The sequence below is a fragment of the Lolium rigidum genome, chromosome 6 (assembly GCF_022539505.1).
Source record: "Lolium rigidum isolate FL_2022 chromosome 6, APGP_CSIRO_Lrig_0.1, whole genome shotgun sequence".
In the NCBI taxonomy this organism is placed as follows: domain Eukaryota; kingdom Viridiplantae; phylum Streptophyta; class Magnoliopsida; order Poales; family Poaceae; genus Lolium; species Lolium rigidum.
In genome coordinates, this window is record NC_061513.1 from 128,589,008 (window position 1) to 128,604,522 (window position 15,515).

The 15,515-nt window shown below is 46.0% G+C and overlaps 2 protein-coding genes across 2 annotated transcripts; both read left to right on the forward strand.

Moving 5' to 3' along the window:
* Positions 1-3,099: 3,099 nt before the first annotated feature.
* LOC124667039 (protein PLASTID TRANSCRIPTIONALLY ACTIVE 7-like) lies at positions 3,100-8,216 on the forward strand. Its single transcript, XM_047204373.1, has 4 exons — positions 3,100-3,275; positions 3,371-3,460; positions 4,184-4,535; positions 7,897-8,216. The coding sequence occupies exons 1-3, from the start codon at positions 3,144-3,146 to the stop codon at positions 4,514-4,516; spliced, it is 555 nt and encodes a 184-aa protein (XP_047060329.1). The 5' UTR covers positions 3,100-3,143; the 3' UTR covers positions 4,517-4,535; positions 7,897-8,216.
* Positions 8,217-13,593: 5,377 nt separating this feature from the next.
* On the forward strand, positions 13,594-14,449 carry LOC124667873 (late embryogenesis abundant protein 14-like). Its single transcript, XM_047205110.1, has 3 exons — positions 13,594-13,653; positions 13,738-14,211; positions 14,303-14,449. The coding sequence occupies exons 1-3, from the start codon at positions 13,594-13,596 to the stop codon at positions 14,447-14,449; spliced, it is 681 nt and encodes a 226-aa protein (XP_047061066.1).
* The last annotated feature ends 1,066 nt before the right edge of the window (positions 14,450-15,515 follow it).

Sequence of the window (15,515 nt, forward strand, 5' to 3'; positions counted from 1 at the left end):
GTCGACCATGCTCCTCCTCTCCGTCAAGGAGCTGGAGGACCGCGCGAAGCTGCTGAATCGGAGGCACGGGTCCGTGATTGGCCGGAACCACATCCAGCGGAATCGCCTCCTCGGCCACGAGCAGCTGATGGAGGACTACTTCGCCGAGGTACCTACCTATCCCCCCCATCTATTCCGTAGGAGGTATCGCATGCGGCGTAGCTTGTTCTTCCGAATCGTCAAGGCCTGGAAGCTAATTCGAATTACTTCAAGCAAGGTAGGAATGCCGCCGGGGTGATGGGTTTCAGCGCGTTCCAAAAAATCTCTGCTGCCATGAGGGTCATTGCGTATGGTATCCCTGCGGATTACACCGACGAGTATCTTCGAATTGGCGAAGATACTACATCGGAGTCGGTGCGCAGGTTTGCTCGCCTGGTTATCAAGTTGTTTGGGCCAACCTATCTCCGAGCTTCCAATGAGGATGACACCAAACGATTGATGGAGATAAATGAGAAAAGAGTTTGGCTGGGCTTGCTTGGTAGTCTTGATCGTATGCATTGGACATGGAAGAATTGTCCAAAGGCATGGCATGAACAGTACTATGGCAAGAGCAAAGATGAACCATTGTACTTGAGGCCGTTGCATCACAAGATTTGTGGATTTGGCAAAAAAATTTGGTTTGCCGGGGACACTCAATGACATCAACGTGTTGCAAAGGTCCCCTTTGTTTGCCAAATTAGCAAATGGGGAAGCACCCACTTGCGACTACAAGGTCATGAACAATGAGTACACAATGGGATATTACCTAGCCGATGGCATCTATCCGGATTGGGCAACTTTTGTTAAGTCTGTCAAGGATCTCCAAGATAGAATAGAAGCTGAATTAGCCAAAGCTCAAGAAGCAGCTCGCAAGGACATTGAAAGAGCTTTTGGTGTTTTGCAAGCAAGGTTTGCCATTGTTCGTGGCCCAACCCGATTTTGGGACAAAAAAACCCTTGTGAACATCATGACATGTTGTGTGATTCTTCACAACATGATCATCGAGGATGAAAGAGAGTTGAGCTTACCCTTCTTCTATGATAATGTTGGCACCCGAGTGGAACCCCAACGCAATCCGGATCGCATTGAACCTTTCCTTGAAACTCATCGGCAGATTGAGAATGCCACTACCCATGCCTAGCTCGTTTATGATCTGAAGATGCACCACTGGCAGCGACATGGCCGTCGCCTTTGATTCTACCATCCCATTCATTTGTTTGTCACATGTATCATTGTTGAGACATTTGTTCATTTGTCCAATTTTCCGAGAATTGTTGTAATTTGGTTGAGACATTTTTCATTTGTTCAATTTTCCCAAAACTGTTGTAATAATTTAGTTCAGACTATTGTTTATGTGTTGTAATAATTTGGATAATTATTTATTAATTATGATCGATTGTTGTATGTGTTGCATATGAGTTCTATGAAAAACCCTGTCTTTACAGATTCGGAAGCGCTGGCATAGAACAGAGCCCATAACCAAAACTGAAAACAGAATATTCTGCGCTAGCCATTTTACGACCCGTAAACACGATTTCGGTGAACTGAACTCTAGATTTTTGATTCACGTTTTTACGGGCTCTGCTAGAGATGCTCTTAGAGCATGTCTAACATACCCCGTATTCCTCTGCCTCGTATAACGCGAGTATTTCGCCCCGTATCGAAAAATTGCTCACGGAAGAACCATTCCGTCTAGCAGACCCCGTATTTCGCCCCGTATTTTTAAAAATTTAAACCCCGGGAAATTTATCGATAGTTCATCTTCATTGATCATACTACGGATCATACACACATTGCGAGATCCTACATCTACTCGTCAAGGATGACGAATGGGATGAACGGCTCACGCCTGGCGGTAGCCTCCCTCGCCTCGAATTCCCGGACGGCGGCGATGCCCGCCGCCTCCTCCTCTGCCTCCGCCCGAGCCTTCTAGGCGGCATCCTTCTCGGATGCGGCCACCGCCTGTAGGAACGCCGCCTCCTCCTCTGCCTCCTCCGCTTCCTCCTCACCGGCTCGCGGATCTCCTCCGCTTCCTCCGCCGCTTGTGCTGCCGATGAGCGCCGCCCACGCCGCCTTTGACGCGCGGTCACGCTCCCACTCGGCGCGCCACTTCTCGAAGTCGCCGCCGTTCATCGGCTTGAGCGGCGGATCTTCTTTGTACCACCGCCCGCCCGCGGCGAACTCACGGAGCGACGGCGGCATGTAGAGCGCGCCGGCGTACCGGCACGCCGCACGGCGACTCCCGACGGCGGAGCGCTTGCATTGCCGCCGCCACGCCTCCTCGACGGTGTCCGGCGAGCGGGATCGCTTCGATCGGCTCGCGGACGATGCGGAACTGGACCGGCGAGAAGACATGGCCTGCGGCGGGGGAAATGCGGAGGCGAGCTTTGCGGGATTGCTCGCCGGAGCTAAGCGGGGAGGCGGCGGCGCACGGCGGAGCTAGGGTTGCGAGTGAGGGGTTAACTTATACCTTCGCCCGGTATAAGTAGGGGGCGGCGGTGCGAATTTCCTGAGCCCCGTATTCCACCGAAACGGGCCGGCCCGAATACGGGGCCTGCTAGACGGCCCGAACCGCGCTCACCCCGTATCCCGCCGGAATTTTACGGGGTGAGCGGGTTTTAAGGGGCCTGTTAGACATGCTCTTACCACTTACCTTTGGAGAGGATCTGGATGCGATATGCACACACATAGGTATGCAGCAGGACATCGGAGCTGGATGCAATATGCACACACATAGGTATGCAGCATGACATCGGAGTGTTTGCGTACAGTGCGAGCGGGAGGAAAGAGAGTGTACCGAAGCCGGCGATGAGGCAGGAGGTGGCGACGACCATGAGCTCCGCATCACGCCCATCGCTCCTCGCCTCCTCCTGCTCGTCGCCGTTGGGATCGCCCCTGCCGTAGCGTCGTGGTCACGTGCAACTAGGTCAAAACGATCGCTTGGCCCATGGGATTTTGCCTCGAAGCCCCATTGCCTTGTCCAGCCCACGTCCGTAGTTAGGCCGTACAGCTTAGTTAGGCCTAGCAGAAAGCCCATATAATACAGGTGCCATCTCTTGCTCAGTCCGGCTCGAGAACCGGATGAGGTAAGAAGAGCGGCTTCGCAAAACCTCCGGTCCAGAAAAATGGCCATGGCAGTGGCCGCTTCCTTCGCCGCCCGCCACCACCACGGGCACCTCGCCGCCGGCCTCCTCTCCACCCCGCAAGCAAGCGGTAGGACTAGCCGCAGCGGTGTCACCATTTCCATGAGGGCTCAGGTGAAAGCACGCCCAGGGCAACTTACTTCCCTTCCCCCCTTCTCTTCTCGCCAACTTACCGAATTTTTTTTCTATGCTCTTTCAATTGTCTGTAGAAAAAGCAGAGCGGTGAGTCCGGAAGTGGGAAGGGAGGCGGGGAAGGCCGAGTCAGCGGTGGGCGGCGAGTGTGGCGTCGCCGGAAACTGGTATGCGGAACAGCCCAACAATGCGGTCTCCTTATCTCTGCGTGGTTGTTTCGGTTGGAATTTAGGACCGTGTAGAATGGAACTATGGAAGGACGGACATGTTGCCCAACAAAATACTAGTAGCTGTTTTATTGATGCGTCCAAGATTACAAGACATCCATTTCTATATGATTGGTCCTAGAAATTTGGCTTCCCTATTTAGGATGGGGTCAGTGATGCTCAATAGGGCTGAAGAGTAGCACGGTCATCTGTTGTCTATTACCATGTTGTTTATCAACCCTGGCAGACCATTCACCCATTGAGAGGACTGCATCCGGTTTATCATTTGTGTGCAGGTGCTTTGGTCGTGCTGGCTGGTGACCATCCTTTGAGTTATATCGGTTGTTCAAACTGTCAAATGAGAAGTCACTAATTCATACATTGTGTAGTTAGAGTATACTTCTTTAATACATTCCATTCGCCATCACATGAAGTAGGAAGCAGCTGCCTTCTTGTTCTTTTGGGTAAACAGAGTCACATGTTCTGTGCTGCTTGAACAGTTATGCAGGCAGTCAAGCAGCTGTATATCACACATTTGTTATTTACATAGGAAATAAGAAGAAAACATCAGTAAATGATGGGCGTTGTTGCCATGCTTTAGAGTTTTGTATTCTTTCCGTATTTCCACGTATTTACTAGCAGCGTAATGGTAGCATGTTTAAGAATTGCCTTTTCTTTTTGCAGACCAAAGAAGATGACATGTTGCGTTACAAGTTGGATCGCATCCCTTTCTTAGAAGAGAAAGTGAGAAAAGTAAGGGAAAACGGGAAGCTCGTGTGCTTGGACATCAACCAGCTGATGTTAGCTGCAGAGAATAGATTCGCCTTCACAAATGAGGTGGCAGAAGAAGCTAATGCCTATCTTGAGAAGAACAGGAATGAGTACGGACTGAAAAAACCTATACTCCATGTGCTCAGTGACCGCATGAACGAAGCTGGATTTTCTCGGCCAGAGGGTTACCTTTATCCGTATCCTATCAAGCCAGGGCCTTATTTCATAAAAGAAGAAGGGCACTGAATAGAATCACAGCTCCATAGTATGTATATCACAACTTACTCTCCAATTACTTCTTGACTGCCTGCTCCCTACTTAAATTATTATCCTTGCTTGTAGATGTCATGAGTGGGCTTGCACACAAGCATGCCTGAGGGTTGGAGACCTTCTAGTCAAAATCGTGAAAAAAAAACAGCATGACCTCACAAGAAGTAATTATCAACGCACAAAATGACATCATAGATAATCCACTGCCTCGCTTATGCATTAGTAATGCACCTAGTGCTCTTTAAAACGAAGCATTCTCAACTTCGCGTGACTAGACTATTTAGTGGATAAGAGTATATCTATCCTTCTCTCTGATCCATTTGGAGGCATATAGAATACAATAGGGGATTGGAAAATTATATAGGGTTGCTACTGAGAGTGGCTGGTCCCTCACATGACCCCATTTCATGTAGTAGCATACTCATACTGTCATATGCAGGGATATGTATGAAGAAGCTTATCTTCTAGCCATTCCTGCCTCCAACCCCAGGCCTTCTGCGTGGATCATGCCTAGAGTTTGCGCCTCCATAGTCATAATCCTGAATCTCCGTGAGAATCTTTCTGTTGTGCCCCTGCATTTCGAGCATAAAGAAATTTGTATTTCGAATTTAGCTTATGAATGAACATAAAAGTTATAAATATATTTATCTCGTATTTGTTGATTTTAAGCATAAGTTATATCCATTTATCTCTTATAGAAGTGACCAACCATCACAGAAAACATCAGGAGCTAGAAAGTGTTAGCTACCACTTGCATGTATGATATATGGAACAGAAATAACATAACACATTAAACATTGCTTTAGATGGCTATAACAAAAACTTTGAGATCAACATAGGCAAACCTTTATCAACTTTGGAGTAATACCATTGTCAAATTCTACCACTATGGTTTGGCCTGCATGACAAAAGAACTTGTTCAAGTATATATGTATTTAATGACTGGGTAAAATATTAGGAAGAAGAAATAGCAGACACCATACCTGCAGACGCATTGAAGAGAACAATTAGAAGGATGATGCTGAGTACAATAGTGGGTTTAGGCATGTTGATATGTGCTAACCGCTAATAGATTGTTATTCCCTTTGGAGAATTGTTGGCAAGAAGCCATTGTTTCTCTGCCCCTTTTATACATGAATGCTGGGTCAGCCTGTACGAAAGAGAAGGTTGCAACTTTAGATATGGTCTACCAGTAATGATTGTTCAACAGGATTATGATGAAACTTTATATTCCACAACACAAGGTCAACTGCATCTAGCTGAAGCTACTTTAAAAGTTACATTTGGTTTCCAGTAACTAAAACCAACATTGATTGCACTGCATTTTCTTCTAAAGCATTTTTGTGTTAACATAATTTACGCTGTCTACATCTATCATAATAGATGAAATGTCACCTTATAGTTTCGAACTGTTGATAGCACCAATTAGGTTTCAATGTTTTTGTAGTCTCCCTGCTTATCAGATAGGCACACAACACTTGCTTTACTTGTAAACATATTATCGCAATTTGATTATGTCCTAATAATTTTACGAGCATGGAGTTTCGTACAGTATACCAATGTCATGAAGACAAAACAGCGCCATCTCTGTTTGTTATCACAGTACCTATTTGCTGCATTATAAAACCTTTAATATTTAAACTACCGTAGTAATACAATTTCAATCGAAGGAGTGGCAATGTATCAGATAACCAAAGACTGGTACAGTTCACCCACTATATCAAATGGTAAGTGCTGAGCGAATGGGGCAGGCAACAGTAAGTGGAGTGAGTGCACACTGACAGCTGTCACAGTGTGCTAGAGGAGAGTGGAGTGAGAAAAATACAATGTAAATGGACGAAGCTACAAGTGCAAGCGCAACAGTACTCCCACTAGCAGATCCATCGGTCAAAAGGAAAAACAACTGGCTCGTTATCTTGTGGGGATCCTGTTTGAGATCTTCCCTATCAAGCATTGTTTATACGATTGGCATATGCGTATACATATTCTGTTGATTTGTCTTGCTATACCCTATCCTTCTGCGATATGTGCCCGTATGCCCGTTCTGTTTATGGCTGGTTCTGTGACCTAACCACCCACGTATCCACTGTACCACTACCTTTGCAAATTGAAAGGATCACGACCAAGATGCAGGTGTGTTGTTGGCCGCTCATTATGTCATCCTAGGCAGCGAGCACCTCCGTGAAGTTGACCGTCTATTTGTTGGTTTTCAGCATTGTGACCTGTGAGAGAAAAATGGATGCAACAGGAGAGTAATTTCAGAGTCGCTGCTTTTTCTTTATCCTACAATAGACTAGCCACTACTTGTTTACAGTCCCGAGTGCAGCAGGTTTTAGAAAATGGCAATCCCACTATCTTGCTACCTTAATGTGTGAAACCACATACACAGATCTTTCTTGAACAACGTGACTACACATGTAAAGAAGCTATGTCATGACAAGGCTGAAAATGTCAACATCACACCAGTGCACGTGTGGCTGTGCAAGGGTTACATTACGATTGCACTAGATGAATTAGTAGTCAGCACAAGGTCCATTTTGAACTATAAAGGCTTGACCGAGATTATTGCACCTTAGCACAACCTTTTATAGTCAGGAAGCAAAAAACTCTGAAACATAGTACGAGGAGATGGAGCTAGAGCCAAATGGATTCACATTTTTCTTTACTCCAGGAAAAAGCATCCAATATGGCATATGCCTACTGTTGCATAATACACGAGGCAGATAAATCGTTTCTTGAATATGCGTTAGGCCTTAAATAGATGAGAACAGTGAGAAGCACTATCAGTGGTTAGATGGCCCTTCAAGCCAGAGGCATCTTTGCTACATGTCGACATTTTGGAGCTACGAGGCAGCTTTGTTTCTTGTCCGTTTGCTTAAACATCGTTTTCTTATGGAGATGCATTTCTGATCTTTGAAGCAACTTTACCTTCATTAGTGGTTCAGTGCTTTCCAGTGTGTAACACCCGCTAATCAAGAATCCCAGATTACATGTATGCAGGAACTAGTGTCAAAGCAAAACATTGTTCTGGGGTTGTGATGTAAACAACTTTTAGATGCAAATATTTTCTTTATAGCATTCATTTTGGGATGCAAGCTTCTTGTACATGTAGCACAGCCTGCAAAACGTCAGATCATAGCTTTTGTTGGTCAGTGCTTGACTCCCAATGCATCCTATAATTCTGATAGCGAAATACCAGGAGCTCAGTATGGCCCAGTTAATGCTGTCTTGTGTTTTTCTTCTTTTAGGCATTCTTTTCATTCGCATGGAATTACAGGGTGAAGTTGAGCAAAGTTACATCACTAAGGCACCATGCATGATTCCAAGTTTTAATGTTCCATCATTACATTTTGCAGGATCAAGGAGGCGCTCTTTTCAGACTGGGCTCGTAGTTTTGTTGTACACACTACACTGGGGAGGAGTCTGGGACAACTTCCATAATCAAAATTCACGGGGCTTTTCATCGTCAGATCTCTGAAACTTCTTCAGCAGCCCTCCCAATATATATAGTGTGAATGAAAGCAGCCTGTTCTTTCTTGACTGTCGTCTGCGTTGCTTCAGTGTTGACATGGGATCGAAATAATCAGATTCGCTGAGCGAGGTGTATCGGTCCATCTTGTTGTTGTCTTAGATATTGTATCGATATTGATATATTCGATTCACCTTTGGGCTACCACGAACCTTGTCTTAGCGACATGAACTAGAGGTAACTGCTAGTGCTGGAGAAAGCTATGCAATGAAGTTTTGCTTCTCTTTTGACTTTTGAGAGAACTACCCTATCCAATATAACTTTTGGGAAGTCCAAATGGTTCGAATATTCCGAATCAGGCCTGGGCGGCTGTACTTAGCACATTGTGTTGGGCTCGTAGCTCGTCGGTAAATTGGGTAGTGTCAGTCTGTCAGATGGCTTCCTCGAGCGAAGCTGGTGGGTCTCTTTCACCTATCAGCACGCAAGAGATCATATCTGGGAGCTGCTATTCACCGCATTTAGCTGGACCGAGCATCCCGGCCGTCTCAAGTGAATTCATGAGCCGCTCAAATGCAGCCCGACAAGAACTTACTGACCTTTTTTTTCTTGTTTTCTTTCTGTTTAAATTAAAAAATGTTTACACTTGAAAAATGTTAATATTTTAAAAAGTCCAAACATGAAAATTGTGAAAATTTAAAATATTCAGATTTATTAAATGTTGAAATTTGAAAAAAGTTCAAAATGGAAAAGGTTCAAAACTGAAAAATGTTCAAAAATAAAAAATCTTCAAATGTTAAAAATAAAAATAATCAAATTTATAAAATGTTGAAATTTGGGAAAATTAAACTAAAATGTACAAAATTTAAAAATGTTCAAAATTTTGAAAAATTCAAAAACTGACCGACAAAAATAGAAAAACGAGCTAAAAACAAGAACAAAACCAAAGACACTGAACATAAGAAAATATTGTAGAAAACCAACGAAAAAGCCAATGTGTGCTCACTTCATGCGGCCCCGATGATTGGGGCCGTAGTAAGCGGCGAATATGGTTCACCATCAGATCTATGAATGCAAAGGGGAGATGCTGCTAACTGTTTTGTTAGGGAATAAATGGCGTCTATCCACACATGATATGGCCACCAGTTACCTTTTCGCTCGCGTGTCTAGGGTTTTGGTGACTCAGTTGCTATGTTGATTGCCGGCGAGGTATAACGTGGATCCACTGTCCCTGATCCAAAACTAGACGTCCCCACCCCTTGTTCAGACTGATCAAGGGATTGGCCTGCCCAACTGCCTGCTCTTGGTGTAGGGGTGGGGGTAGATCTAGGGCAGAGTTTGGGGATAATAGAAGAATGGCATCTGGAAGCGGGGATGCAATTAGAGGGAGGGATAACATGGACCTAATTTGGTAGGTACTGTTGAAGAAGCTCAATTTGCAGGGTTCGGTGAAAGAGGAGGTGAAGGTGGAAGGAGAAAACCTGGAGAAGTTGAAGGAAGAGGCTAGTTGATGGCATTACCCCCATTTGCATACTGACAAATCTTTGAGTGTTGCATCTCTCTTCAAAATTCCGATGTCGGCTTGGGGCCTGACGAGGAAGGTTACTTGGCGGCCAGTCTAGTACAATAAGTATGTGATTCAGGCTGCATGCCTCGGGGATTGGATGCGTATTATGGAGGAGGGGCCGTGGATCTTCATTGGGAAGTCCTTGACCATTCTCAAGTTTTGGTCCATCTTTTGGCTTACAATGGACGGTGCAAGGATTAATGCCTCCATTCCATCCACCACAACACTACTAAGTGTCGAGCTTTCATGCAATCTACCATTGTACTATTATATGTCGGTAATGAGCATACTACGACACATAAATATCCACAGACCTTGCTTGCCACCGGGAAATCGCATCCCTAGGCAAAGAATTGCCGTCGGGAAATCATATCCCCGAGTAAAAAAACTTTTGCATACTATTTTTTTCTTGTACCATCCAAGAAATCCGATTGTAGGGGGTGGGAGGGGAGCATTCTTGTAGTGCCACGTGACCTCTGGTCCGTTCTACGATGGTGTGAGCGAGTGAGATCAAGACGTGCTTGCGATTTCGGGTTCACGCTTGCACCTCGTGTGCATGACTTGAAGTGACTCAATAAAGAATAACATGTCTCTGAGTGAACAGTAAGGCATGTATAAACAAACTACGTAGTCATTACTCATCCACCACGTGTCACGCCCAGTGTTGGGTTCATTGCATGGAAAATAAAAAAATTCTACCACAAAAACGAATAAATCCAAGATCCAATCGAGATCGATCGTTTCGGTGCTGCAATCTGGCAGCACTTCCGTACTCGGTCACACGTACGGTGTCGATGAAGTCCTTCTCTCCCCGTTCCAGCGGGCAGCGGAGGAGTAGATCCCCTCGGAATCCCAGCAGCATGACGGCGTGGTGATGGTGGTGGAGGAGAATTCCTGCAGGGCTTCGCCCAAGCCGGAGCAGGAGAAACTGTGAGGGAGGAGAGGTGGCAGATTAGGGTTGCGTGCGGAGCAGCTATGGCCGGCCAACCCATCCCTCTATATGTAGTAAGGGTTTCCCAAAACCCATCTAGGGACGGCGCCTGGTGGGCCCATACCATGCCTAGGCGCGGCCTGGGGTGGGCCCGCGCCTAGGGGTGGTCTGGCCCACTCTCGGCCTTTCTCCGTCTCCCCTTTTGACTCCTTCTGTGTGACAAAAAAATAGGAACTTCTATTTTTATTTTGTCCAATTCCGAGAATATTTTGAGAACAACTTTTCTGAAATACAAAACAGCATAATTCTTCCAGAACAATTCCAAAACATAACTTGCCTCCGGACCATTCCAGACCTCCTCGTGATGTCCTGGATCCCATCCAAGACTCTGAACAATATTCGGTCTCCATCTCATATTCCGTATCTACTAAACAACATCGAACCTTAAGTGTGTCACCCTACAGTTTGTGAACTATGCAGACATGAACGAGACCTCTCTCCGATCAATAACCAATAGCGGGACCTGGAGATCCATAATGGCTCCCACATATTCAGCAATGACTTCATGATCGAATGAACCAATAACATACGATACCGATTCCCTTTGTCGCGCGATACTTTACTTATCCGAGGTTCGATCATCGGTATCTCTATACCTAGTTCAACCTCGTTACCGATAAGTACTCTTTACTCGTACCGTGGTATGTCATCCCTTCTGACCTAGTCATATGCTTGCAAGCTAATTGAATGATATTGCATTGAGAGGGCATATCTATCCGTCATCAGGATGGACAAATCTCACTCTTGATCCATATGCCTCAACTCATACTTTCTGAATACTTAATTCCATCTTTATAACCACCCATTTACGAAGTGGCGTTTGATGTAATCAAAGTACCCATCCATTGTAAGTGATTTACATGATCTCATGGTCGAAGGATTAGGTTACTATGTATCGAAAGCTTATAGCAAGACGAACTTAATGACTTGATCTTATGCTACGCTTATTATGGGTGTGCGTCCATTATATCATTCTCCCAATGACATAACCTTGTTATTGACAACATCCAATGTTTATGATCAGGAAACCATGATCGTCTATTAATCAACAATCTAGCTTAATAAGAGGCTTACTAGGGACTATTATATATATGTTTACATAACGCACGAGTATTAATGTTTTCGGTTAATACAATTATAGCATGGGATGCAAACATTTATCATAAGCTCAAAGATATAATAATAACCACTTTATTATTGTCTCTTGGGCATATCTCCAACATCCAGCGTTGTCCTGCACAACGGGCGCTCTGTGCTACCTCCTCCCTGATGCAGCGGCGGTGGAACACGTGCCCCGACGGTAGAGGACTGCGAACCGACCGCACCTACCAAAGTCAGATATGTACACCGCGCAGACGGTATGCACGTCGCCCTGGGTAAGCCACCCCTTTTGGCGGGTATATGACGAAGGGTATGATCCATCGTCGAAGTGTGATCTCTAGCGTGATGAAGCGATATAGTGGAACCACAATGGTCATGAACAATGCTCGTCCTTTCGCGATGTACACCCTTCTTGTCGAAGGAGACATCCCAACATGGAATGTCGGTACCACTCAATAGTTGTGTTTCAAATTGCAAGGTATGTGGGGGGGGGGGCGTTGCCCCCTTGCCCCTAGCTTTGGATTAAATGGTGATGAATTTTTTTTGGAAGGGCTTAGATGGATATTTTGGTCTCCCCCACCCCTAAAATACTTATGTTTTTCTTTCCCCGCCGTGCAATATCAGTCGAACTCCGCCACTATCGGTCAGTGCCATGTGTGCAGGTTTAATATGAGGATGAAAGGAGGATGGCTATGTTGATAGGTATTATGTTTCAAGTTTTATAGCATTGTGTCAAGGCATGTACAATAGAGTAACATCAACCTTATTTAGAGTTGTCACATTGGTTTTTCTGCTGAGTTGATGGAAAGAGAATGAAAGCAAAATCACTGTCACATTGGTTTTTTGCTAAGTTGATGGAAAGAGAATGAAAGCAAAATCATGATCTCTTAGAAATTATACGAGAACTAGGATATTTTTGTATTGTACCACATGTCTTTCCTTAGCAACACAATTTTCTACTATAAATTATTTAACTCCCACACCATTAACTATAAGGGATGAAACTAAGACCTCCTTTGATTCATAGGAATCGTATAGAAATTGTGTAGGATTTAGATTCTAGGAAAAAAATTCTACAAAATATGTTTAAATTATGAAAACCTATTATAGGAACTAATTATATAGAAATTATAGTGTAAATATTATGGAAATTCCTTTACAACAATCAAACACAATTCATCTTTTCATAGGATTTAAGTAGGTGTGACATTCTGATCATATGCTTTTCCTATCCCAAGAATCAAATGAGGCTTAAAAGATGATGTGTTGTATGGACTATATCTTTTGCCTTGTTTAAATGATGTATGTATCAAAAGAATTATTTCCTGTGTTGCATGACGTGGTGACCTTGCACCATGCTCCAGGCTCCAGGCCGAGCACCGACACATGCCTCGCCGGCATGCTCGAGCGGAGCAGGCACGAGCCCAAGAAGAAAGGCACCGACCACTCACATTGAAAAAAAGGCTCGATGTGGCAAACTCGCAGCCGCGTAAGATATCTATCCTAGGTCGAGCCCATCACGACTCACGACGTCGACCCACCCACACCCAGCCACACAGGCACCTCGATGAACGAGCCCATCCTCCCTTCCCTGCTTTTCTCCATTATTTTTCTCCGGCTATGGCAGTTTGAAGCACCAGGCAGAGGCGGACACCTGGGAACTCCCCGCCCTTCACAACGCGTGTCCTCCCGACGTGGCGCTCATGTACATGCCCCGTCGCGCCACGTGCCTGAGCTCCTCTCCAAGCTCAACCGCTATAAAGATACCAGTCGACGAAGTTGCTCATCACAACAACAAAGCGCTCAGCATTGCAAACATCCAAAGCAACCTACATTGGATCACACTCTTCGAGCTCTATCCAGCTTTTGTTTGTACACTTCTCGAGTCCTATCCAGTATCTGCTCCTGCCGTAAGCTTGCGAAGAAGAATGGCTTCTCGTCAGGATCAGGCTAGCTACCACGCCGGTGAGGCCAAGGCCCGCGCCGAGGTTAGTTTCGTGAGCCATGTCGTCCCATGTCGATATGTCATTTTTCCCGAGAGACTTAACACTGTTTTTGGTGCTGCATTGCAGGAGAAGACGGGGCACGTGATGGGCGCGGCGCAGGAGAAGGCGCGGGAGGCCAAGGACACGGCCTGCGACGCCGCGGGCCGCGCCATGGGCAGGGGCGGCGACGCCAAGGAGGCGACCAAGGAGAAGGCCTACGAGGCCAAGGACGCGGCGTCGGACGCCACGGGCCGCGCCATGGACAAGGGCCGCGGCGCCGCGGAGGCCACCAAGGAGAAGGGCTGCGAGGCCAAGGACAAGGCGGCCGGGACCGCGCAGCAGACCGGGAGCTACATCGGGCAGACGGCCGAGGCGGCCAAGCAGAAGGCGGCCGGCGCCGCGCAGTATACCGTGGACACCGCGCGCGCGGGCGCGGAGCAGACTGGGAGCTACGTCGCGCAGACCGCCGAGGTTGCCAAGCAGAAGGCCGGCGCCGTGGCGCAGTACGCCGTGGATACTGCCGTCGCCGGCAAGGACAAGACCGGCAGCCTCCTCGTGCAGGTACACTACTGTTACTTTCTTGCTCGCGGTGATCGTTGAATCTTGCAACAAACGTTCTCGAGATTTAAGTTTGTGTGTGCTTTGTCTGTAGGCAGGGGAGACGGTCAAGGGCGCGGCGGTGGGGGCCAAGGACGCGGTGATGAACACCATCGGAATGGGCGGCGGCACCACTAACGGCAGCGCCAACGTCCCAGCCAAGGACACGAGCACTTACAAGCCTGCGACTCGGGATTACTAATTGTGCCTGTGTCAAAGCGCACATAATGTATCTTTCTAAGTTGTACTTTGATATTTCTACAGAGTCCATCTGTTACATCTTTGGTTTCTAATTTAGCGTTTACCCTGTGGAGGTTGTCACTTGTCAGGACGTAGCCAAATGTTAGAGGCAGGCATTCCTGACTCCTCCCTTCCATGCTTCATTTTTCAGAGTCTAATAAAGTTTGGAATTAGTAATCATGTTGCTTGAATGTGCATCCATTTGCTATCCTGAGGCCCGATTGGTGGGTGACGCTGTGTGGCTAGGTAGGATAGAGTGGAACAGGCCAAAAACAATGGTCTGCATTTTGTTTGGAGTTCCAGATTGTATCATTCGATGTATTTTGGGCCTTGTGCAACTATGACAATGCAATGTTCAGCTCAAGTTTACCGTCACCTCCACTCTTCAGCAGTGAGCTTAACATGGTGCAAACCTTTTTCTTCTAGCTTTCTTGATAACCGTAGACATTATTTTTATGCATTCACATTGCTGTTCCTCTTGTTCTTTTAAGCTAGGATGTCGCCCTGCTCGATACCATACAAATAGCAGTATAACATTAATCAGGAATAGTTCAACAATGATGATCAAGAGGAATGCAAACATTTTTCTTCTTGTTTTCTTGTCAACCATAGATATCATTTTTATGCATTCACGTTAACTGGGCCTACTGTTTCTCCTTTTCTTCCAAGCTAGGATGTCGTCATGCTCGATACCGTGGCCACCATGCACATCATCAGGAGTAACATCAACCTCATATGAGACATAGCCATCTAAGACATAGCCATCCACGACTCAGCCTAAAATCCAGTTATAAATGATGCAACATGCAAGAACAAGCTTTACTGGAGTGGGAAAAATGAGGAATGACTTTTGGTCAACGATTTTGAACAATATTTTCAATGTGTAAAAGCCCTCCCGATGGTAGCCCTGAGGCTAGAGTGTCTAAGATTAAACAACTCATCTGCATTATGTTGCTTTATTCTTGAAGAAAACTCGTTCAGATGATATGTAGTTTTCCACATTGGTGGCAGGATTCCAGTCCGACAAG

Excerpts from the sequence above, each read along its gene's own strand:
- LOC124667039 (XM_047204373.1), top strand. The coding sequence starts at position 3,144 with ATGGCCATGGCAGTGGCCGCTTCCTTCGCCGCCCGCCACCACCACGGG. Across the intron at positions 3,276-3,370 it reads CCATTTCCATGAGGGCTCAG|AAAAAGCAGAGCGGTGAGTC; the intron begins GTGAAAGCACGC and ends AATTGTCTGTAG. Across the intron at positions 3,461-4,183 it reads TGTGGCGTCGCCGGAAACTG|ACCAAAGAAGATGACATGTT; the intron begins GTATGCGGAACA and ends TTCTTTTTGCAG.
- LOC124667873 (XM_047205110.1), top strand. The coding sequence starts at position 13,594 with ATGGCTTCTCGTCAGGATCAGGCTAGCTACCACGCCGGTGAGGCCAAG. Across the intron at positions 13,654-13,737 it reads AGGCCAAGGCCCGCGCCGAG|GAGAAGACGGGGCACGTGAT; the intron begins GTTAGTTTCGTG and ends GCTGCATTGCAG. Across the intron at positions 14,212-14,302 it reads CCGGCAGCCTCCTCGTGCAG|GCAGGGGAGACGGTCAAGGG; the intron begins GTACACTACTGT and ends CTTTGTCTGTAG.